Source organism: Anastrepha ludens, chromosome 6 (genome assembly GCF_028408465.1).
Source record: "Anastrepha ludens isolate Willacy chromosome 6, idAnaLude1.1, whole genome shotgun sequence".
Lineage (NCBI taxonomy): Eukaryota > Metazoa > Arthropoda > Insecta > Diptera > Tephritidae > Anastrepha > Anastrepha ludens.
Window position 1 is genome coordinate 3873109 of NC_071502.1, and position 25785 is coordinate 3898893.

Consider the following 25785-nt stretch of genomic DNA (forward strand, 5'->3'; position numbering starts at 1 on the left):
TCGAACCCCAATCTAGTTTACATATCTTGAAATACCCGGAACACATAAATATTTTCACTGAATTTTAAAAACTGTATTTTCCGGCGCGTCCATCAACTTCCGGCTCAAAGCAACTCTGCGGCATTCATTTGTAGCAGCGAGTGAGGTTCGAATTTAATTCAAACCATTCAATATCCGTCTTGAAGGTAAATATTAAAAATTTTCCCCGAATCCGGTTTTTTTTTACTACAAAATCTATATTTCTAAACTTTGCAAAAATATTCATTTTTTGATTTTTCCATTCAAATTTGCGGTGGATATATAACAAAATAGAGAAATTTAAATTTTTATATGGTATGCAATGGCTTCCTATTTGCAGTTTAATAACTTTAAAGTAAAGCATTTTTTATGGTAGTACAAGATGAAGTCCAAGATAAGCAAGAATGATCTAAAATAGAAACTACAGGAGCTTTGTTCTGATATCTTCGGGTTTATTTATTCAAAATAGTCCCTTCTGGCCTCGATACACTGTTTTGCGCAATTTAAAGCTTTTTGAAAGAGTGTTTTAGGTCATTGACTGACATCCGGAATGTCCTTCAGGATGTCGAGACAATCCTTTAAAATGACCTCTACGTACGCAAAACGTTTTCCTTTCAAGGCCAAATTCAATTTTCCAAATAGGTAGAAGTCAGAAGGAGCCATATCAGGCAAAAACGGTAAGTGGTTGTTGGTTAAAATGCTATTTCTACTCAAAAAATGAGTCACAAGCGTGGATTGATGTGATGGTGCATTATCATGCAATAAGCGACAGCTTCTTCCTTCGCGGCATTCAGGGCGAATTCGACGAATGCGGTGCAACAAACGCTTCAAAACGCCAAGATAAAAAATTGTATGAATCGCAGGCAATAAAAACGGGTTAGCCAAGGATGACAGAACTCAATTTGCCTTAGATATTAGCTGCCTGGATACTAAGAAATAATTAGTTATTAAATAAAATCTTACATCCAGTCTTTCTTGTTCTTCTTTTTAAAAGTTCCTTTAGTTTACATTCACAAAAGATTGCAGCTGTCATTTTTCGGCAATGTTGTCATCGGAAATTCTCCTAATCCAGTTAAATTATAAGAATTAAGTCTAGTTGTCAATTCGCATTAGTTGCACTTCATTCCAGAGATAATTCCGAATTATGTTGTTAATCCCAATCAGCGCCACCGTCTGTCTAGGCTTTTATGGGTAGGACCACGGTTAATGGTTATGGCGCTATGATATGGCCCTCTAAATTAACTCTCCGTTCGACACCCTTTTTAAAACCTTCGGTTGGGCAACCGGGTCTGACCTTTTCTCGTCCTGTTCGAGGATCCTTTTTAAAAGGTTACATACATAAATCGATAGAAAATGAAATTTTAAGAAGCCCAAGTCGTTAGCTATAACAAAAATATGTTAAGTTCACATCTCTTTCTCTCTTAGTTTCACAGTCTATGGTGGATCATAGCTTCATCAACAATCTTCCTCCAATTCAGTCTCTCCCTTGCCTCATTTCTCCAATTACGAACGTTCATCGCTTTTAAGTCTGCTTCTACGTCATTAAGCCATCTCTTGCTTGGTCGGCCTCTCTTTCTTCTTCCAATTGGACGCAAAGTAAACACCCTTTTTTGGATTCTTTCGTTAGGCATTCTTATGATGTGGCCAATCCATCTAATCCGCTGCGCTTTTATTACATTTTCATCACCAATAAGGTTTTCAATTTCGTTGTTACAACGGATGCGACACATGCCATTTTCAAGCCGGATAGGACCGTAGATTTTTCTCATTATTAAGTTCACGTGCAAAGTCGAAAAAGTCAGTCCAGTCCAGGCCAGTTCCGGGTGCCCACGGATGGGCATCCTTAACGGCCGAAAGGCCCCGCTACGGGGACATACTACTTATGCGATAGGAAACGAAAGGCCCCGCTACGGGGGCGTAGTACTTATGCGATAGAAAACGAAAGGCCCCAATACGGGGACATGAAAAGAATTCAGTTTTCATTTCCTTTATTTATCATCGCTGTAGTTTCCTTTAACAAATGTTGCAACTTTGTGCATCCCTGGTTTGTTGATCATATCAAATTATTATTATTATTTATAGGAGATATATACAATATAACCCTAACTTAATTAGCACACTGGCTACTAGGGCCTTCAGTGCCCATCAAATTATAAATCAAGTAAATAATCGAATTCATATCTAAATAAATCAGTTTAAATGTTCAGTTGAAGTTTTCATCTATAAATGTTTTAGAACTTCACCTAATTGTTCGTCATCTAATATGCGAGTATTACAAAAACAGTTTTTCGGCCGTTAACCCTTTCGATCCGAACAGAACCTATGTGTCCCGGTATATGTTCGAGGATAAAATACTAATCGGGACATATAAGTCCCATTCAAAAACACTGACGAGACATATATGTCCCAGCCCCTCCCACCACCCCTTTTTACCCGATTCAAATCTTTAAGTGATGGAATGCTTTTCTTTTACCTATTGTAACGATTGAAAACGTAAAACAAGTTCCCTTTACCTCAGCGGCTTTTCGGATCGAAAGGGTTAAGGGTTAAGCCATAACAATTTTTAAATCGTTCGCAAACTTCTTCTCTAACTTACTGGAATCAAACCAAATAATTCTAATTGGGGTTTCGTGTGGATGTGTGCGACCTTCCACCAAAAAAACTGCACCATTACCTAGGTTTTACTAATTTGAATTGAAACGCACAGTTGACCTTGTGTTTTAAATTATCTTTTATTGTTTTTTTTTTATAATTAAGAAACTGTAATTTCAATAAACTTAAATATTTCAATCTTCGCCTCCATGTGTTTCTGTTTTAATGTCTTTTTTTTATTTTAGTTTTAGTTTTTGTTGTGTTATAATTATTTGTTTACGCTTGCTTGTTTTTATATTTTTCTTTTGCTTTTTGGTCTTGCATTTTTGCATTGTCTTGGAAAAATTCTGCATTTATAGTCCACATTTACTTGTATGTATGTATTTCAATATGTGGCATATAAATTTAAGCGCATTCCAAAATTGCTTCTTTTACTCCGGTCTTGTTGTCTTTTTTACATACACAAAATCTATGTTTGCATTTTGCATTTCATGTTTCATTTTTGCTGGACAGTAATTTTTCATATTATAATAATATAATTGTTGCCTTCATTATATGCCATATGAAAGAAGTTATGCTTGAATTAAAATTTGAATAATTAGCGCATTTCGGTTAGTTTGCTCTGTGTATTACTTAGCGCACCCATTACGGCATATCAATGCAGTGAATGCGTGGTAATACATACATAACTGGTTCTTTCCTTACTTTACCTTACTATCGGGGTCGTTTGGAATAAAAAAGGGATCTTAGATTTTACATACATACTTCTTTGTTTTTGTTTTTGCTTTTACTTTTGTTTTTCTGCTTGTGTTACTTATGTTTTTGTTTTTGATTCTTTTTGTTTTGTGTTATGCAAAAATTAATTTATTATTATTATGTATAATCCGCATATGTTGAAGATTGGGAAGCGATATATGTATTCATAGTTTTTTGTTTTTCCTTTTCTTTTTAGTACTAAATTTAGTTTATAGGTATTAGTACAATATGATGTAATTTATTATGAATTTAATAGCTGCATCGAATTAAATATTGATCTCAAGATTAGTTTCGTTCAAACGGGTTACATATGCAGGGATACAATTACGAAACAGGGGTTTGAGTAAGGGGATTCTGGTTTGAAGTCGTTAAGGAACTATTGCAGCATCGCTGGTTTTGGTTTTTGAAGTATGCGCTTCAGAATGGCGAACAAGTTGTGAAATGCAAATGCTGAAGAGGTAAGGAGTGGCTTGAATGGATATGGAAATCGTTTTAATGCGCCAAGCATCAGGGCAGGGCACAGCGTGAACCACTGGAGCACACATCTACACATGCAAAACATTTAGAAAGCTTCAAAAATGGAAACAAGCACGTCGAGTAATACAAATTTGCAACATTCAGAGCATTAGAGTGTGTTTTTTTTTGTTTTGTTTTTCAATTTACACCAACTATGTAAATGTATGTATGTATGTTGTACACGCATTTGAGCAACTATTACTTACCAAAGAACAAAGTTGTGGTAATAAGTTAGAGAAGAATGTCGTAAACACAATCGTACACATGCATTTAAACGTTCATAATTTATGCAAAATTCGCTAACTATTTAAACATTGACGGTCAAGTATTTTAGTAACTTCTGGGACATGCCTGCACAAAACGAAAACTTCGATAGCTCGAAAAAGTTTGCCAGCTTTATTTCAATTATTTCGACTTTCGAATTATTCGTCGAGTCATGCGTCCGCACATACAACTCGTGGGCAAATCGAAAAATAATTTGTCTCATTCTCACGCCCACTTCGCATGCCGTAATCTGGTTTGCCGCTTGCGTTGCCAAATTGTTCTGCATAGATGACCTATTCTGTGCCTAAGCACCGCTCGCTGGGTCTGAGCTACATGCACTGTGTACCGGACAGCCGAATACGTAACAAGCAGTCAACATATACATGCGCGTGCACTCCTTAGGGCATTATTTCTCTATGCCCGCGTTCTCTTACACGGTGAGCTTCGTATCTAAGCTCAACACTTGCCGCTTGCCCCAAAAAAACTGAGTCTCACAAACTGCAGCTGAAACCATTAGCTATCTGATTATCTACCTACATATAAGCCAGTAGTATATAATATATACATCAACACACATTTAGCACACACACTTATATCCTTAAATAAAATACATACACATACACTAGACGTCATAATATTAAAAAGGCAAAGTTGAATCGCTTAAAATTTAACTTTTAACTAAAAATTAATTGCTTCGTCACAAGGGAAAGGGAAGTCACATACTTGAAAAACAATTATTCTTGGCTATCTTCACTACATCAAAACATATAAAGTACATATAAAGTATTCAATGGATTAACTATGTATGTATGCACGTTTAGATTCACACTGATTGCGTAGCTCGAAAATCCTACGTTTATTTTGGTGCATCATAAAAAGTACTTCGTCCACCAAATGGGTGCTGCTTTTTGCATTTTTTTGTTTCTGCTTTTTGATAAACAATTATTGGAACTTTCGGGCTTTTGCTGCAACGAGGCGAATTCCGTTGGGAAGCTCAAAGTCATACAATAGCGTCTCAATATTTTTCATACTGAGGAAAACTTGATATAAAACTATCGAAACTTCACCTGCAATCACTGCAATTTTTGTAAAATGAAAGCACAACAGAACGCGGCGCCTAAACACAGTCCACGTTCTCGAGAACTCTGATCTCGTGTGTGATCTCCCCGTTTATTACCTTCCCACTTGAATTGAATATATTTTATACCATGGAACTAATGACCTAAAAACTACGTACACCAATAGTCCCATACAAATTCAGATTTAACAATCATTTTCGGTGTAGAGCCTGTAAACGAGCAGCTGGAAAGGATTATATCTGTATTGACTCTGTTTAAAAACTGCTATGAGCATCTTACATTTTGTTTGCTCAGCCCATATTCCATATAGCACAGAAACACCTATACTTCGGTTGTAGACTGTTGTAAAATCCTGCCTAATGGCATGAAGACATTAAATTATTACATAGTTTGTTTTCACTTGTTTATCAATTCGGCATATTTTTATTATTTTATGACGTTTCACATTTAAATATCGTTATTTATAGTAAGTGTTGTGTTTTCCATATTATTTATAAGTAGACGTATTTTTTGTTCTTTTTTTTTAACTTCCATATGCAAATTATGTTCCTCATTTTCATTTAATGTAAATGCACAAAGCTGATGACAAATACGAATACGAATACGATTACGAATATGAATACGAATACGAGAATAGTAATGATTGATGAGTGAAGAATATTACCTCAGCCGATTGTTTTGATTTGTGATTGATTTGATTTTTTTTTTTTTTGTGATTTTTTTTGGTTTTAGTTGTAAAGGTACTCGGTACACACACGAAAATTGGCAACGATTTTCAGATTTCATTAATTTCAGATTAACATCATCAATTACATACATACATAAATTTTTAATGCTGCGAATTATTATGATTATTTTTTCAATTAAAAACAAAAAACACTACAAACTACGATTACCAAACTCAATATGCATGTAAATTTAAAAGAACCGTAATTACATTCAACCACATACAAACAACTCTATTGCAGAGGGAAGGAAATCGAATGCTGGATGCATGGCGTAGGGAGCGAACATGTCCAATGTGGTACTTGTGCTCTGTAGTGCAGTGTATTTGTAAACAGTAACATGCATGCCGTTGTTTCAATTTCTTTGGCGTCTGCTTGGTAGCCCTCAAATCCAGTAGAAATCAAAATTAGTGTATTGAAATGTGATTCCTGAACTTCGCTCAGCTAAATTTTATGCATCAGAAAATTGCCAAACAGATTTCGACGCGCAAAGGATGCTATACTCAGCATATTTTCTGAAGATCTTGCATAGTTTTAGGCGCAATACTTTTCATGCGGCTCTTTTCGAACATAAAATTAAGCGCAACAAATTTGAAAGCTCCCTACTGCTGTTCAGATGATTTTCAAAAACTGATCTATACATTTGGCAGGAAATGTATTTTGAAAACGCATTTCAGCACTTCGTTCACAACAGTTACACCACCGATTGTTGATTCCGCCTCAAAAAGGCGCTCTAAACACTTTCTTCCGATACCGCCTATTCCCTGATACCCGTATTGTAGTAAGCTTTTATTCGAGTGCACGTACAACAAACAATACTATTGCAATAAAAATTCGACTAATCTAAAATTTATTAGATGTGACAAACTTCCCTTTGTAGTGTTTTGTTTTTCTCATATATTTTCGACTAACTAGCAATGAGCAGCGCACAATTCAATCAATAGTTACATATAATAGTAATAATAATTAAAGTAATAAAAACAATGGCAAATATAACGTAATAACGTTTTTTTTTTTTATTTAAAAATAATAGAAATCATCGTTTATACTTTTTTGACAAAAACAATTTTGATAAGGAATAAAAACGAATTGGTATGCCACTAATTGTGTTAGAAGCGTGTGGCGCGCCGTGAATTACTGCTTCAACCTGGGCCACCTAAACATACTCATTAAAACACACCAAATATGTTTTAAGCTTCTCTACAATTTTACTATTTTTGTTCTCTTTCGTTTCAGCCACTTAGTTTTGCAATGATTTCGAAAATTGGCAAAAACGTGCACTCAAACAAAATTTCGTTTTTCTCAAGAAAAAATTTTCGAGTTGCATATTTCTATTGCACACCCCCCCAATTCTTTCATTTGATTGAGATAAATCATGCAAATAATTATAACTCGAGTGCACGTTTTCCATTTTTTATGAAGGTACGTACAAAATTTAGAAAACGAAACGAGAATGACTTTTGGTTAATATAAAAAAAACAAAATCAAATTATTCATTAAAAAATAATAAATAATATATGTATAATGCTCTTCCTAACAAATTTTACGCTTTTCTAGATTTGATGATATAATTTCATTTAAATATCGATCTTAATTCTTGCTGTTATTGCGAAATTTTGCTCATCTTGCTTTTTGGTTGTTTTCTCGGCTGGTTGGCTGGTTGTTTGCTTTGAAACGCGCTTTGTTTCACAGTTTCATTTTCTAATTGCTTTAGTTTGATTGTTGTTGGCGAGCTGAACTGATGAATGGCAAATGGCAAAACACATTTTGAATTTTGCATATTTTTTCTTCTCGCATACACAACAAAAAGAAATTTTCAAAATTTCAAAGCTTTCCAAACATTAGCCTTTGTTCGCTGCTAGCTCTCTATGCCTCTATGCTCTATTAATTAATACGGTATACGGTGTTGCAACACCCAACAAACGCCTGCGTTACTCATGAGAACGGCATGGTCAATGGGAAACAGAAAAAGTGCATTTGCTGCTGCTGCCTTGAACCAGTCAACATGCACCAAAAGCTAAACCCAAACTATGGAATTCGCAATTCGGAGGGGAGAGACAAACTTGTTACCGCTTTGCTTGCAATTCCCCATGCCACACTGTTCTCCTTTTGCTGTACATAAAATATATGTATGTATGTATGTATGTAAATGTATGCACGACTATGCAATGCAATGCAATGGGCAGCTGCAGCTATGCAACTGAATTAAAAACTCGTACAAGACTTTAGCGAAAGGCTATTTGCTACTTGGTTCTCATTTGTCATTCTTAGTTGCCCGTTGGAAATGACATTTGAAATTTTTTGCGTTTCTTTTTGTTTATTCATTCCTTAGTTAAAATATTGCTATTAATTTAACTTGATGATGATGGTTTGTTTGCTTCTTAATTTTGCATTCAAATAGTGTTCTGCTATTGCTGACTGTGACTATTGTTGTTCCCGCTGCTGTTTTTGTTGTAGTTTGTATGTTCACTGCTCTTTCATTTCAAATGAATTTGTTTAAATTTAGGTTGCATTCAGTTTGCTTCTGCCTCTGTTTCACTATTTGAAGATTTTGTTTTTTATGCTTTTAATTTTGCTGTTGCTGTTGCTGTTGTATTACTGTTCTTGTATCATTTTGATGTTGTTGTGGTATTTTATTTTTATTTTTTAATTAATATTTGCATAGTCAAAAGGAAACAATTTAGTTTGGTTAGTTGTCGCCACCCTCTTGTGGTTCATCGCCGTCCCCTTGCGTGTCCGACGTCCAGAGGGTCAAGTTGTCTCTCAACAATTGCATAATCAGCGTCGAGTCTTTGTATGAGTCCTCGTTGAGTGTATCCAGTTCAGCTATCGCGTCATCGAACGCCTACATAGAGAGAGCAATGGATGAAGAAACGAAGAATAAACACAATTATTAGCAAAGAGTGCAATAATTTTCATATAAAGCAAGCAAATACAAACAGAAAATACAAAAATTACGTTTTTTTAATAGAAAAATTTAAGCATTTCAATTCAAAGCAACCAATTTTATATAAATTTATTTATGGATTGTATATATTTTAGTACATATGTATGTATGTGTGTATAAAGGTGTTGAAATTTTTCATACTCGCCGTTTTTTCGTTCTGTTTAATGCAAAAAGAACTAAATTAAAGTGTAGTAAAAACACGTTACATCATCAATCATCAATGCAAATTTTCAAAAAGTTTCCCTTCAGTATTCTCAGCGCTTATATGTAGGTATTTGTACATACGTGCAAAATGGACGCAATCAGTGATGTGGCTAGCTTCAGTAGTCGGAGGAACTCAAAACGTTGGTATTTAGCAAAGGGCGAGCCTGTTTATTCGGTATAATGGAAAGGGAACAGTTATGAAAGTCACACAAATGGACGAGAGGAATGAGGAATCTTGAGAAAGGGACGCCGCGCAACATACGAATGCCAAGCTCACTGTAACTCATAACAAATATATGTCGAAAAAATCAAGCTCGCAAAATAAAACTAAAACAGAAGCCAAATTTTTAACTCGCGAACTCAATTTCTTTTCTGTTCTTTTCGTTCCAATTCAACAACTACCGAAGAAGCCACGCCACACTAGCAACATAAATGCACCCCTCGTTTTTCGCTCAATAATTCATTCAAAGCCTTCTAACATAAACCAGAGGTGAGGTATGCGTGCACGCCCTAGGTATTTCTTGCTGTCCATAGGAGAAAACAGCGGTTGGTGTGGAAGTTTAAGAAAGAATTAAGTTTTTATCTTAGCAAACAAAAGGTTAGCGGGAAAACATTCAGCAAAAAATAATGGATTACAATTAAATTAAAACCACATAAAATTGTGCGCAATTAGTATTCTTAACAGCCAGGATTACTATGTATATGTATGTGTATGCGTATTTTTTACTCCCATTGAATAGCTTTTGTTGGTAGACTTAAGCGAACATCAAGAAAGAAGCCTTCTTAAGTAGAAAAAAGTTAATACATCCAAATTGTTTGTGTTATTAATTAATCAAATAATCACAAGACCAACAAAAACAAATTAATTTGTTAATATTTCACGTTCAAGTAACAAAAAACACAATCTTCAATTCAACCTGTTTAGCCAAGTGGCAGGCCCGCGCCGGCGAATTGATAATTTCGTAATAGAATACGGAAAAGTTTAAGGCGAGACCTAAACGTATCGGATGTGTTGGCTGCATTTTACCCTTAGCAATATCGAATGCCTCCTGATAGGCCTTTTTCGAATCCTCAACCACGCCTGGTAAGAAGCCACCAAGTCACAAGTTAAAGTAGTCACGCAAGTTTTTATTTTTTTATTTTTGGTGATACGTTAATTTTTTGTTGTTGTTGTAAAGAAAGTAAAACGCGTTTTTCATTACAATTGGATTGATTATTTGTGCGTGCATTTGTGGGAGTGAAGTTGTTTAGCACACGAACGGAAGGAGTAATTGAGAGCAGAAAAATCGATGAGCACATGAGAAGGTAATGAAAAGAAAAAACAGTAAACAAAAAATTAGAATTTTTTAATAAATCAAACGACAAAATAAATGGTAAGATATAAGATGTAAAAAGTTATGTAGAATCGTAATGGGGCTTTTTATGGTAATAAAAACATAACTAAGAACTAAAGACCATAGTTTTAATATTTCGAACAGAATAATTTAAAAGTATTAAGACTATTTGTATTAAAGTGCTTCTTTTCGTGATTGAAAAAGTCAAATAGTTGAAAGCTCTAGTTAAATTGTGTTTCTATTACTAGATGTTTAGCATTTTTAAGCAGTTCTAACGTTTCCTGAGGGTACCAAGTTCTTAAAAGCTCTGTGGAGGAAATTTCATTGTGATAGATCGATGATGTGTCGTGTTTAAACGGATTTTTTTGATTTCTTATCGACGACTCAAACGAACTAAAATATATTATATATATCTTGTTTGCCTTGAAATGCTTGAATTCTTATATGTTATAATTGCATATTAACCTGTTTGGCCAGTTGGCAAGCTTTATCTGGAGAATTCAGAATCTCATAATAGAAGACTGAAAAGTTTAGGGCTAAACCCAACCGGATTGGATGTGTTGGCTGCATTTTTCCCTTACTAATTTCAAATGCATCCTGGTAAGCGGTTTGGGAGTCGTCTACAACGGCTGTTTACACGACGTTCACGTTTACGTGTTTACATTTTTAAAATTTTTTTATTTTTTTTTTATTATTATTTTTTTTTTGTGGAAAGTAATTAAATTAATATTAGAATATTTTGCAAGGGATATAGTGTAAATTAATGGATGATATTATATATGAATGGAGTAAAAGAGAAGGATAATGCAGAAAGGATGTAGAAGAGTAGAGGAGTGTGATGAAAGGATTGGAAAATGTGTTTGGTTGTGTGGGAGAAGAGAGTGATGGCACAGTATTACAATACCGCATAGCCAAAAGAAAAACGAAACACGATTCAAATACTTACTGTTGCGTGCGTCTCCTGTGGCCACCTCAGCTAAATACCTGTAATAATCTCCCTTCATTTTCAGGTAGAATACCTTGCTCTCTGGATTACTGGCTTTTGGAATAAGGTGTTTGTCCAGGAGACCCTAAAAACAAAATAAAACATAAAAGAAAATAATTAAATTAAGGTATGTATATCACATTGGCGCGTGTACACGCAAATCTTATAAGTTGGCGAAGAGTTTCTACCTCCTATCGGAACAAAGTGCAATAACTATATTATTAAATAATTTTTCCACACACCAAAAAAACAATTAATTCAAATACTCGCACACACATTCCGAAACATACGCGCAAATATGCATACATTTATGTGTGGGTTCGAGCCAAGGCCAATGTGTAGAATTTGCACGCTTATTCGCCTGCCTGCTTTTACTGCAGCAAATAAATGAATAAAGCAGTAAGAACACGTGTAAAATGATGTGTGTAAATGTCACTGTCAAGGGCTACGCAACCCGAGTGGAAAGAGAAAAAACTCGGACAAAAACACGTAGGCAGTCTAAAGTGACAAATGCAAAGATATCTCAGGAGAACAGCTTAAAATGTTACAAAAAAAATTCCAAAATCTTGCTGCTGGCTGCTGTTAGTGTATCGTATTACCGGTCGCATAAATTTTTCGATGTGTACATGCGTATATATATATATATGTGTCTGTATGTATACGTGTAGGTTTCACAACTCATCTTTCACTAGCGTTTAAGCTCTGAAAATTAAGCGCATATAATAATTAATCAAAGGTTATCGGTATGTTTGGTGTGCTCGAGCCATTCATGGCAGCTATATGAAATGAGATATCACTTCACACAAACTTTTCCGCAATACAAAAAATACAGTAGGACATTTTTAAATATTTACTATGAAAGATAAAATTCCGAATTATAAAAATCAAGATTAGGTGACAAAGTTGAGTTGCGAAAAAGAACAAAATATTTTTGTTTGAAAGCAAAAGAAATATGCAAGGAACTTTCGTTCTCATGACAGTCGATTCCACGTAAGCGGAACGACCTGTCCGACCGATTGTCGCAGATCCTACTGTCATTAAGTAGAAAGGACTGTCGGCAGCTGGTCGGACTGACGACTGCCACTTTCTATAGGCGAAGCAAATGGAAAAAGTAGGCATCTCAGACAGTACACTATGTCCAGCTTGTGGAGAGGAAGATGAGAGGGCGGACCAATTTCTGTGCGTCTGCCCGGACTTCACTCGAATCAGTCTTAAGATGTTTGGCACTGATGTGTTAAGAAGCGACCACCTTGGCTCCTTGGCTTCGCAAGATCTACTTAGATTTATTCGGAAGTCAGGTAGATTTAAAGAAAATTAAAAAGGGAACTCGAGTGCGGTACAATGGATGCAGTACAGTTGTCTGAGTGTTGTACTTGCTAGTTGTCCCGACCAAAAACAAAAACAAAAAAAAACGGAAAGACCCGGACTTATATCCGGCCACGGACTATCACGTCAGCAGAACTCCCCGTACATGTATGGGGTATGTTTAAGCTGATACAACAACAAGAAACTTTATGAATTTAAAATTTTACAGACATCAGCTGATTTTACACATTTTGTTAAAACTTTTTACTTGAATATATGGCGAATGACTTAGCAACCCACCAGTTAGCACTAAAATAAGATGTCGGCAGCATCTGATGGTGTTGCTTAGATGCCAGACTAAATATATTTTATTAATATCAATCAATCAAACTCTGCCTTATGTTCGGAACATACACTAAATTGTAGCGTTACATTAATTTTTTTTGCAATCAATTTATTGTCATCAAGGAAATAAAAAAATCATATTCATATTATATTTATAACTTTCAACTAAAAACGAACCGCGATAAAATATCTACCATCAACTCAACTCCTTGCTCTGTTCCACCGCAATATGATCCAGTAATGGCCTTTAAAATTTAAATGATACTTTACTAGGCAAGCGCTTGCCATTCTTCAACCGCAGTTGTAGGACGAAACAGATGCTAACATAACGCACAGAATGGCACCATATTTACAGCATCCTTGAGGCCAATAAAACCGGTTACATATGTAGGTGCGTATATATGTATGATAAATATGTACATATGAATTCTGTCAACCTCCAACTACGTGCGCGCGATTAATCATATCGATCAGAATTCGTCTTTAAAACAGCGTTGGTAAAAATAAAAGTGATTGCGTTCAAATACAGAAAGGAGTAGCACCTCGCCACACCACGATTTGAGAAAATAATTGGAACATTGACGAGGGGAAATGAAGGGAAAACAACAGCAAAGGTAAAACCAAAGGGCAGTGCAGGGCGGTTTCTTTTTACGCGTGCACAAGCATGCCAACTTGCACAAATACACACCATACACACAACTTATGTGAGGGAGTGGAGTGTGAATGCATGCTGTGAATAGAGCTCAGGTGCGGTAGCGCTCAAGCCACCTGTTTTTAGCTTTGGCCCAGTGACATACTATACTTAAACTCTCTGTGATACGGTTCATCCAACGACCTCTTTCACAGCTGATTAACTATCAAAGGGATGCGATTAATTATCGGCACATAAAATACGACACATTATAAATATGTTTTGAGTTATTGAGTGCATGAATGTGCACATGTACGTGCATATATATGTATGTATATACATACGAATATGCACATGTTCATGTTCGGCTAATATAATATTTGCCTTTATTAAAAACCTGCTAATTTATATGCTGTGTATTTCATAGTAACAATTAATCAGCAACGTATAAAAATTGCAGTCGAGTGCTTATTTTCTCAATTTCACTGACAATCAAGAAGCAAAACCAATATATACAGATAATTTCAAACAAAATAGTCACACCAAACGGCTACAATAAAAGCGACCAGCGAATAGTGCGACGAGTGTCAGAGTAAAGTGCAAGAGATGGAAACAGAAAGCAAACAAGCAGCCAGGAGTGGAAGAAATGTTGAATACTCACAAAATCACTTAAAAATAGATGTTCTCGGCGGCGGTGGTATTGATCGAATTTCAATTTGTGCTATTAAAAGCGCCGCTGCAGAGGCGTTGGAAGCAAACAAACAGGTCGTTAGAAAATGTGGCTTTAGACACAAGCACTTTCACATTAAACCACCCTACCATTTTCGCACGATTTGCAGGACAGTCAAAGGCATCGTAGCCATATTTAATACCGAAAGTTGGAGGCCGCCGCAATGGCAACGAAGGAAATTGCACTTGAACGCTAAAAGCGAGCTTTATTAAAACAGCGCGGCTTCGATTGGCATTGTGTATACATACATACATACATACATACATACATACATAAATAGTATGAATTTCATTGCCGAGACTTTTAATGATAGCTCTTAGCTCTTAAACATTTTCTATATAATGCCCGGGCGCCACCTCTCACGAATGGGTGTGGAAAGGAGGACGTCCAAAGGCAATGGCTTATGAAGCATTAATAGGCACGCTGCTATTGTTTCACGCTAAAAAGTGGGCAAGAGCCACACAGTAGTGGGAACCTACATACAGAGGTATGGATGAACAAGCAGCTATCAGCCAAGTGCGCCATTCATTCTTTCATTTTATGCCACTTTTTTATAGTTGCCTCACTCAAATATAGGTACGTTTGTTGTTTTTTTTTTTTTTTATTATTGCTTCAATTACAGCCTGACATTCACATTCGCCTCTAATTTAATCGACTTATTGTTAATGTCAACAACGAGGTATCGAGACACAACGATTACAACTCATAAGCTCAGCGAGAGTGCGCATAAGCATTGCATTGCATTTTTTATTAGAGAATTTAGAAGTGATAACTATGGGGTTGTAGTCTTTCAAGAGCAAGTGCACATACTAAACTCGGCAAAATTATTTCACCATTACTTTCGTTTTTACTCTCAATATATGAACGGATTGGAAAAGAACATTAGGCTTTGACTTCACATATTGATGATTTAATATTGAACGATAACATTGAAGATGTATTGATAGATGGCCCATTTGATGGTCGTCAGATATTCACAAACATGGAAAAACTTACAGTTTGAGCTTTGAAGATATGAAGAAAAAATTAGGAGAATTTCCAATGAAACCCAGCGTTCAGAAAACCAAGTTCCTCAAGCAATTCAGAAGCAAATGCTATAAAGAACAAGACTTATTCACGTTCAACATCAAACACTTAAGCACTTGCGTTGCGCATTAATGAAATCGCTCCATTCCACTTGGTTTATGTCGATTATTCAATTTCAAGTTTGGAAACCTTCTTAGTCGCTCAGGATTAACAATCGCGTATGCGGACGTTTTCGCAATAGTGGCAAGGAACCAAAGGTATCTCTTTGAAGCCTTTTGCAATATTGAAAGTCGTGCAGAAGCAGTAGGCCTTAGAATAAATGACGACAAAACTAAATGTCTAAAGACCTCGCGCAGCGATGATAGACAAAATTCTAAAAACATCGAAATCTGAGAATTTACCTTTGAGGAAGTTCAACCCTCCAAATATTTGGGAGTGTTAATAAAAAAAATGACAACAGTAGACGCAATACAAGACAGAATATGGGTAGCAAACAAAGCATATTACGCCCACGCCAAATTGCTGAAGTCTAAACTGCTAATACTCGAATGTAAAGTCCGCCTCTACCAGTCAAAAATGCTGCCAGTGCTGTCGTACGGCCACGAGTGCTGGACAATGGCAAGCAAAGGCGGAAAAAGCCTAAGAGTGTTCGAGCTACAACGATGAGTTGCTGAACTCATGTCGGGGAGAAGATGTCGTTAAACACATTAAATCCCAAATGCTTCGATGGTTATAACACACCGTGTACATGAAGACAGCCTCCCTCAAAAAATTTTTTTAACAACAAACTCCCTAGCGACCCGGACCAGAGGAAGTCCAAGGTTAGTCTGGTTTGACCAAGTTATAGCCGACCGGAAAAAGCTACGAGTTAATAGCTGGAAATCTATGGATGAAGCACGCAGATTGGAAGAGTATTGTGGATGAAGCTAAAGCTCACCCTGAGCCGTAATCGCTACATGATGATGATGATGATGATACGACGATTATTTCATTTCATTTAGAGAATTTACGGATAGCTCAACAAAAATATGAAAAGGCTAACTAATTAAAAACCCCGTTTGTTTTCCACTTGGAATTGTATTATATTTTCTACACAAAATTTAAAATCTTCACGCCCATCTGTGTGGGCGCTATAGAAATTCAAATGTGAGCAAATTTGGGCAATGCTGGGTAGGTAGATGGGGTGGTTGTCGTAATGACACACCACGACAGTCGGTTCTACGTTATCGAAACGACCCGGATTTATATCCGGCCAAGGACTGTCACTCCAGCAGCTTTCCCCGTATGTAAGTATGGGAAATGTTTACGCTGCTACAACAACAACCTGCCGTAGCTCCATTGTGGTACGGCTGGAACTTTTCCTTACACTATGGGTTCCTTTTTAAACCATTCTGTGGCTTTTATAAACGAGCAAAGCTTCGCCAGTTTTAGATGCGCTATATCCGCTACATTTGTTATGAACGCACAACCAAGAGTGCGAAGTCTCCTTCTGGCTAAACCTTCACACGCATATAGGAGGTGTCTTGATTACCTCTTCCTCTGCCATGTTAAGACAGCTCCTACAAAAATCGTAGTAAGGAAGTTCCAACCTTCTCTCGAGGCTGCCTATTAAACAATGACCTCTACCTCTACCATGTTTCTTGTAACTTCTCTATTAAATCTCAACCTGTTTGCTTAGTTCGCATATAGTCAGGATCTGCAATTGCATTTACCATGCTGATGGTTTCCCTACCTATTAGTAATTCACAAGTGACTATGGACAACGTTTCATCCGTTAGATATAAAGAGTTGCACCTATTTCAGCCGGCCCGGCAATTAATTAATAATTATTGGCAAAAATTGTGTATTTAAAAGGGACTTTTAGTTTTTTTTCAATTACTTTTCTAAATGTCTCAGACATTTGTTATTTTTTTATCACACTTAATGCAGACAATACGATTCATTAAACAAGAATAAAAAGAACGCTGCTGGTAAGCCAATGGACAATTACTCTCAGGCATCGTCGGGGTGTCAAATGGGCTAATTCAATAACTGTCATGCATTGTTTACAACACAGATCGTAAAATGCGTGAATACACGATTTATTTTGTAATAGAAGAAGGCAATTCACAATTAAGTGTAAATGACCTGGCATTCTGGCAATCGTAAATTACATTTTCATGTGTGACCACGAAAGTTTCCAAATGGGCGTTCTTGCACTTAATGGTACTTTGCATTAATTATAAACTGTACTAACATTCGCTGTCTACTTCTTTCAGAAAAATGTTGAAATAAACTTACCAAAACTTCGTAACAGATTTCCCTAAGCTCCTTCTCCACACGCTCTCTGTACTCGCGGGCGAGCTGCTGTTTTCTGGCGGAGGATTCAGTTTTTTGCTCGATTGATGAAATTACTCTCCATGAGGAGCTGAAATTAACAAATAAATAAAGTATAAAGATATAATATATAAATAAGTGTAGAACTACTGAAGCTGGTTGATATTTTCAAGTCGAGCTTATCAAATAATTATAAAAAAGAGTAGAAATGTTACTATTTACACATTTTTATGAATTTTAAAAGGCAATTTGCGTGCGTGACCAATCAGAGGATTGTGGGATCAAAATCGTACTTCTACATCGAAAAAGTGATAATGCAGGTGTGCACAAAAATAGCCGTCACACAGAGAAATACGATAATTTGTGCTAGGATGCGTCCAAAACAACGCAACACTTTGTTGTTCAACGCAAAGCTCTTTTGTAATACAAATGCGATATCACTGTGGCTTAATCTACGTAGCCTTAAAATATGTGACACTTAAATTATTTCACATCTCAACTCGCGAGCTCCATATTTATCTATTAATTTATTAAAAGGGTAACCAATGGACATTTAAATTCGTACGAGCACAATGATAAGCCATGAAACACTATCAAATCATGTTATGTTCTAACTGTATTTCAGTTATCTTATCAAATCATAAAAGCTAAGCAAAAAAGCAGTACATACCGGCGGGCACCAACAACATTTTTGTATGCAACGGAGAGTAAATTTCTTTCCTCATTTGACAGTTCAACGCCGGTTTCTGTTACTGACTTCATAGCCTGAGCCATGTCATCGTATCTGAAAACGTTAAATGATTATTATTAAATAAATAATGTTTGTATTTGCTTATACCAACTCACCTTTCAGATTGTTCAGCCAATTTTGCCTTTTGGACCAATTCCTCTTTGTCGACTGTAGACATTTTGCTGTGTTGTTTGCTTGCTTACCAAGAGCTTAAAGAAAAAACTGAAGCTGGGTTTTCCTATCAAACCGCTAAGAGAGATTACAACGCAGGGTTTCTAAAACTGAATGCGCCGCTCACAGTGTGACTATCTGTAAGAAAGAATTCAAATGAAATTACAACGTAATTAGTAAAAGAATGGTAAAAAGAAACAAAGATTTCATTTTAGGCAAAGTATTATACTTAATTTCCACAAAACCTCCACACTTCTTCAAATATGAATATGCAACCTTCCTTTTCGATCCATGCACTTCCACAGAAATAAACCCACTTAAAAGCTTAGATCAAAAGCTTTCAGACTTTAAATTCCCGACACAAAACAACAAAAATTCCCCGAATGTGGCACGGATAGGAGAAATGAACAAAGGAATATTGCATACAAGCGATCATATTAATTTGCATAAAACTAATTAGAAATTCATAATTAAAAGCGTACAAAACCCGGGAGCAACGGCATAAATTACGCCGCAGAGAATACGCGCAATTTACGCTTTGAGGGAGTGACAGGCAAATCCGCAAGTTTTTGTGTAAGGAGTTCAAAAGTATACAGCAAATAAACCACCGCCAGTTGTACTTATTTACTTTAAATGTCGAATGGCGAACATATCTTAGCGTGGCCTTGAAATGCAGAAGGATCACAGCCAGACCGCCAACGTCTAATTACGTGCGTGACTGGCACACGCAATTATTTAAAGTACACTGCAGTGCGGCATTTTTCAACAACAAGGAACATTCAAGTGTTATAGCTTTTAATGACTTTAGTATTATTAAGAAAAAATATGTGCCAGAATTTTCATTTCACCACGAAGGGGAAACTTTGACAAATTAAAATGTTCCTTATGGTACACTAAACATTACTCACAATTTTAACTTTATTGTAAATAAATTGCCCGAAATGACTTGAATGGACCGAAGAATTCCAAGTTGCAGGCGTGGGCAAAACGCTACTAGTTTCTTACATTTCACATTTTTCATTATCATTTTCATATAACTTCAAAACATCTAATTGCTCCATTATGGCATTATGGATTTTTATGGCAACTTATTTCCACATATCGTCACAGCAAGCGTCAACAATACACTTTTATACGCAGTGACGTTCTGGAAATCAACAGCTACCGGTATGCCATCAGCATTCCCACGACAGTGGTCAGTATTTATATCCGGCCACGCACTTGTCACTCCAGCACCATACGCCGTACATGTATGGGGAATGTTTACGCTGATACATCAACAACAACAACCACATCCTATCAGCGCCACGAAGCTTTGCTCTTAGGTCTAATTTTTCTTTTTCAAACTTCGAAAGTCATTTGAAAATGGGGTTCCAAAAATTACTGGTCAAAACGAATTGCTTAATTTTCTTAAACTCTGCAAGACTTCAAACAACGAGAGGAACTCGACAACACTCACCGCTGGAAGACCACAGCCTACAAGGAATGAATATAGGGCGAGCTGCACGGCAACTGTTCGCCAACCAGCTGGCAAACTCAAGCAGCTTATCAGCAAAACTCTGCACACATCCACATGTACAAGTGTATGCACACCCATTTATCAGGGCATGCGAAAGCGATTGCATAATCACGGGACGTCAAGAGCAAGATTACAAAAAAGTTGTGTTGTTGGTACGCGCGGCGTTTGTTATCTTATTTTTTAGTTTTTCACAATTTATGACCAAGGCTTTTAAAGGAAATGCTGGGGGCGCAGCTGAAGCATGAAGTTGGTTGGGAGCGGCCAATTTATAGGAGCGTAAGCTAGCAAACACAATTTACATATATAGTATATACATAGATGCATATGCGTAAGTATGTATGTGCGTATATTTACACATGCCATAGATCAGAAAAAGGCGGCACACTGGAGAACATTTTAAACAAAATGAACGTCAAATAACAATATAATAAAAGCTGTGACCTTAATTAGTGCAGCAGCATCGACATTGCTTTCATTTTCATGCGTATGTATGTGTACATATATTACTTTTTTCACCGACACCAAATTAAATTTGATTTGCATCAAAAAGGTTTAATGCTGATATGATAAGGGCGTTGTTACACCGCCCAGTTGACCTTTAAAAGAGTTAAGCGATACATAGAACGAATTCATTTTAAGTGAAAACTTTAGTAATGCAAGAGAAAATAATTTCGCACGCGTAGTTCGCTGCTGCATTTAGTTACATACATGCCTACATTCATACATACGTGCATATGTGTATAGCACGCAATTTTCAATGCTCCTGCTATGGGCGGCAACCAAGCAACGCACAGACACAAACTTTATAACATAATTAAAAGTTTTTTTAGCGCTCGCAAAAAGTTACTACAATTAAAAACAACTTCACTCTACTCAACTATGCTCGAAATACATTCACACACACACACACACACACATAATCGAAGCGACAACGAGCAAATGAGAGCCTGGCGAAAGCGAGGTGGCCGCTAATTGCAATTTTTGCAAATGCAGAAAAAGTTTACAAAAAGTTTAACAATTGAAAGTGAAATAAAGTTAATGCCAATTAAAATATATGCGCATACACAGATATAAACATATTTAAAAATTATATCGAATATTAAAAGCGAAATTAATGTTTACAAGTAATTTCTGGTGGCAAGTGGGTATTAATTGACAAATTTCCAGTTAACAAACGAATGTTCATCGAATATTTCAGCACCCGATAAGGATAGTGGTGGTGATATGTACCTACATACGTACATACACACATACATACATACTTAGTATGTAATCAGTACTGCATAATCTCAGTAGTGGTACTGACGTAGCTGATAAGTATTTGCATAACCGAACAAATATTTTAAATAAGTAACTGCGTAGTTCAACTTTTAAACTGTAACCAAGGCGGATGAGTAAGTCATAAAACACAGTTAAACAACTCATAGAAGAGACTACAACAAAAAATATCCGTGAATATGGACAAGAAAATCAAACAAACTTAAGAGCACGGAGAGCAACCGAATGAACAGCACCAAACATTAGAAAAGAAAAAAAACTGAATAATCAAATAAATCTGCAGGTACACACAAAATTTAAAAATATGCTAAACAACTCGCGAGTTGATGTAAGATATAAATTTTGGCTGCAGATTTAAATGTGTTAACACTGAAATTCATACATACATACATATAAAATAAATAGCGAAACAAATATTGGCGTATTATTTCAATTAGAAAATACACAGAGATTTGAGTGACACCAACCATATTGTGGGGTATTTACCAGTTCATGGTGGTACCTATTACATTGTGCATATGGCCCAGCCGTTTACTGAAAGAAAGTCATTACTTAAAAAATCAAAAATTCGAGAAAAACGACTCCAAAGTTTTCAATTCACTATGCCTACCTAAGTAAAAGTGACGACTAATTTTTATCGGCGTCGGCTCTGTGTTACCGGAACGACCCAAATTTATATACAGGATTGCCAATATTCGCCGACAACCTGGCAACCCTGTATCTTTTGACAGAGACGTCAGATCGCTTAATGACATACCGCGTTGGAAGCGTCAGTCCAAGCATGGAACAGTACACGTCATGCGAGCGCTCCCAAATTGTTTAAATTTACATTCAACAAAAGAAGTCAATTGTGAAAACTCAAAATGCGTATAAAAAATTGCTCGGACCACTTTACAACGAATTATCCGGCTTTGCATTTATTCCCGTATAAGATTCAATTGACGCAAAGATTGTTGCCTGCGGGCAAGCCTCGTCGATTGGAATGGGCCCAAAGAGTCATCGAAATACGTCGGGTCCGTCGAATGTGGGCAACCCTGTACGGTCAAGGTTTGTCACTCTAACACCATTTTCCGTGCATGTATGGGGAACGTTTATGCTACTAAAACAACAACAACTACTAATTTCTATCTAATGAAATACTATTAATAGATATCGCAATCAATGTTTTACCCAGCACAAAAAAAATGTATTAAGTCACTCTTGCAGCCTCTCTTCAGAGACCCCTCAACAGTACGTTGAGGGCAGAACAGAAGCTTTTCCATGACAGACATAATCATTTCCCATTTATATTTATTTTTATGTTTCTTTTGCGAAATCGTGATCAAACTCCAAATCATTGGATTACTTGTCGATACGCGTGCTGCGTCGCAGAAGCACTCACGACTGCCACCTTCCACTCAATATATAAATTATTTGATTGATTATTGATGTGCTGTTTTCCTTTGCACTATTTAATCAAATATCAGATTAAATAAATAAGCAATTTTGCTGCTGAATTTTGATTTATTAAAAAGCTTGCGCGCTGTCATATGTGCATCAAAGTTCTCATTGATCAATATTCCATATAAAAGTCCAAAATGAGGTTCTACACTCGTGCACGTAAGTGTGAAAATATTGATCACAAAATATAATAAAATTGTAAAATTAGTTGTGACCTTTATTTTTTGTTCAGTTTTCAACAAAACGGTTTATAGCACACAACGAACAAACACAAAGGAACCACCACAAAAAAAATTAATAAAATGAACACAACTCGCTTATAGTCAGTTTTGAAGCGTTCATTTAGTCTATTTTCCTGTTAAAGCAGTAAAAGAGTTCTGCTGTCTGCAATATTTAAAAGACGACACTTTAAAATGGGAATAAGAGTTTTTTCCTCATTTTATCCCTCTTTCTTCAAATTTTTTACTTTTGCTTTCGTTTTATAATCCATTTTATTTCAAATTTAGCCTAAAAATAAGGGGCGAAAGCAAAATGCCAACAACGACAAAACCAATTATGCTGATTCTCGTCGTTTCTGCGCCCAATCATAGGAGACGCCAATACACTTTTTCCTTGAATGCAGCGCTATTGCGGGAAGAAGATTCGAGACATCTCGGCCACCTGCACCCAGAAATGGGGCACATAAGCTCAATCCAACTCAGCTCTATCTTGAATTTAATAAGCAAACTGGGTCTGGATGGCGTACTGCGATGAGTAGATTGCACAAAAGACCATGAGGTCGAAGTGCAAACCTCGAAGTAATCTAATCTAAATTAGGCCACCTTTTTATTGTTAGTTTTGCTCCCAACTTGATATTTTACATTAAAAAAATACTTTCAAATTCTGTTAATTCAATTATATTTGTAAAATTTCTTGCAGTGTACGCTAACACCACACATTCCCCAACATATTTCACGTACAATATTTCGGCAGCCATTTGTTTTTAATGGTACGCGAGGCCAGAAAAATAAACAGATACGCAAAATTTGCCAATTTCGCGCAAATTAAACAAGCAGTCATAATGGAAAAACAAGGTAGCACTTAAAAGTGGGAACGTAAGTATGTACGTACATAAATAAACGGAATACAGGCAGCAAAAATGAAGGAAAAATTTGAAATATTGTAAAAAATAAAAAATACAAAAAAAAAAAAAATACAAAATATTTATTTATTTAATATATGGAAAATAACAATAAATTATTATTTTACAAAAAAAAAAAAGGAGCACTAGCTGCCAGGGCTTACGGCTCAAATACAAAATAAACTCCATGAAAAGCTTTAAGCAATCAACAAACGAGTTTTCACACACTTCACTTTGTAATATAAATTTTTAATTAATATTATTTTATTTTTCATATAATATTTTATTTATTATAAAGTGAATTAAAATTGCTAAATTTTGTTGTGCGAATTTCTTGTGTTTTCTAATAGGTACATATTTTATTGAATTAAAAAATATTTTATTGAATTACAAAATAATGATGGCTATTTTTAAAGACGAAAAAGTGCATTTTGCAGTAAATGACGTTGATGTTGCTGTTGTAGCAGCATAAACATTCCGGTAACGTAGAACCGACAGCCGTTGGTTACGGCGGTGTACTTGAAAACATACACGAAAACAGGTAAATGCCTTTAAGCTTTTTCTTTTCGTTCCAAAAAGGCTCTACCTCGCCCCAAGCCAAATATAATTGGCAAATTAGATAACGCGAACTATAATGGAATTCATTAGTTCTATGCAAAAAAGGTACTCTTCAAATACATTCACGTACAAAGGAACAGAATAAAACAAAAATGAAGACTGAACAGTAGCGAAGGCAATCAGTCAAAGGGCGAAATACGAGTCTGGAATCGTTGTGCATAAAAAAAGTCTGCAAAACGACGCTCACTTGGCACACAGAGGCCACAACACGAAACTACTCTGATGGCATAGCACCTATTAGGGCCATTAGGGCCATGTCGTTATTCTATTTAAGTATGCGTTGATTTGTTATATGCAGCTGCAGAGATAGAAATAGAAATGGAAAACCCAAAATAGACTCACACACATACATACATTGAAAAACAAAAAAAAATGCATGGAAATCGAGTTGCGACAAAGCAGTGCCGCTGCAGCAGTGAGAAAATTTACGGTAGGGCTTACTTAGCAACTGAGTTAGCTGGCTGATGAATGAGGTGGGATGGGGTATTGCCGCCTGGCTGGAACAAAGCACGTACATACAAGGCTACTAAAATTGCGGCTGGTACAAGAAAAATTGTGGCACCACAGCCGACGCTGCAGTGCTCCGGCGACATGACGTGACGCCACACACTGGTAGCACACATAGCCCCAGATGGCGATGGCATTGGATGACTCATTTTGCTGTTGGTGCGACCACTTTCAACAAACCACAAGTAAAAAGCAAATAATGCAGTATAAAGGAACAACAAAGCAACTGTGCAACAAACAACGATATGAAGAGAAACTAAAATCGGAAAAATTCCGCAACATGAAAAACTACAAATACAAATACGAATGGGAAATGAAGCAGACAAAAATGCATGCATGTATGTGTACCACTAATGAATGCAACTTTGCTAGTTAACATTGTTGTTAGCAAGTTTTAAAAAGGGAACTGCCGAAACCAACTTCGCTCAGCGCAGACACCACCACTTGGCCAACCGGCGAAACGGCCAACAAATTTGCCGGCTGGCGAGCAAGCGAACGAATGATGCAAAACCAAGGCAAGCAAGCATCTATTCGAATAAAAATGCTCGTGCATACATACCTACAGACATACACTCGTACATATGTGGATGTTGAGTAGTTGTAGAAGTTGTAGCTGGCAAATGAAAAAC

The 25785-nt window shown here is 36.3% G+C and overlaps 1 protein-coding gene across 5 annotated transcripts in view; it reads right to left on the minus strand.

Annotated features, from left to right (window-relative positions):
• Positions 1-6941: 6941 nt before the first annotated feature.
• LOC128865909 (14-3-3 protein zeta) overlaps positions 6942-25785 on the minus strand; it is a 57531-nt gene continuing 38687 nt past the window's right edge. For 4 of the 5 annotated variants that reach the window (XM_054106308.1, XM_054106312.1, XM_054106311.1 and 1 more), the window contains exons 2-7: positions 18620-18812; positions 18444-18557; positions 17738-17864; positions 11382-11505; positions 10901-11064; positions 6942-8795 (exon numbers count right to left, since the gene is read on the minus strand). In XM_054106308.1, coding sequence (XP_053962283.1) covers positions 8640-8795; positions 10901-11064; positions 11382-11505; positions 17738-17864; positions 18444-18557; positions 18620-18681 — 747 coding nt within the window. In that variant the 5' untranslated portion in view covers positions 18682-18812 and the 3' untranslated portion in view covers positions 6942-8639. Of the gene's footprint in view, positions 8796-10018; positions 10183-10900; positions 11065-11381; positions 11506-17737; positions 17865-18443; positions 18558-18619; positions 18813-25785 lie in introns of all 5 variants that reach the window. The other variant, XM_054106310.1, reaches the window with a different exon arrangement.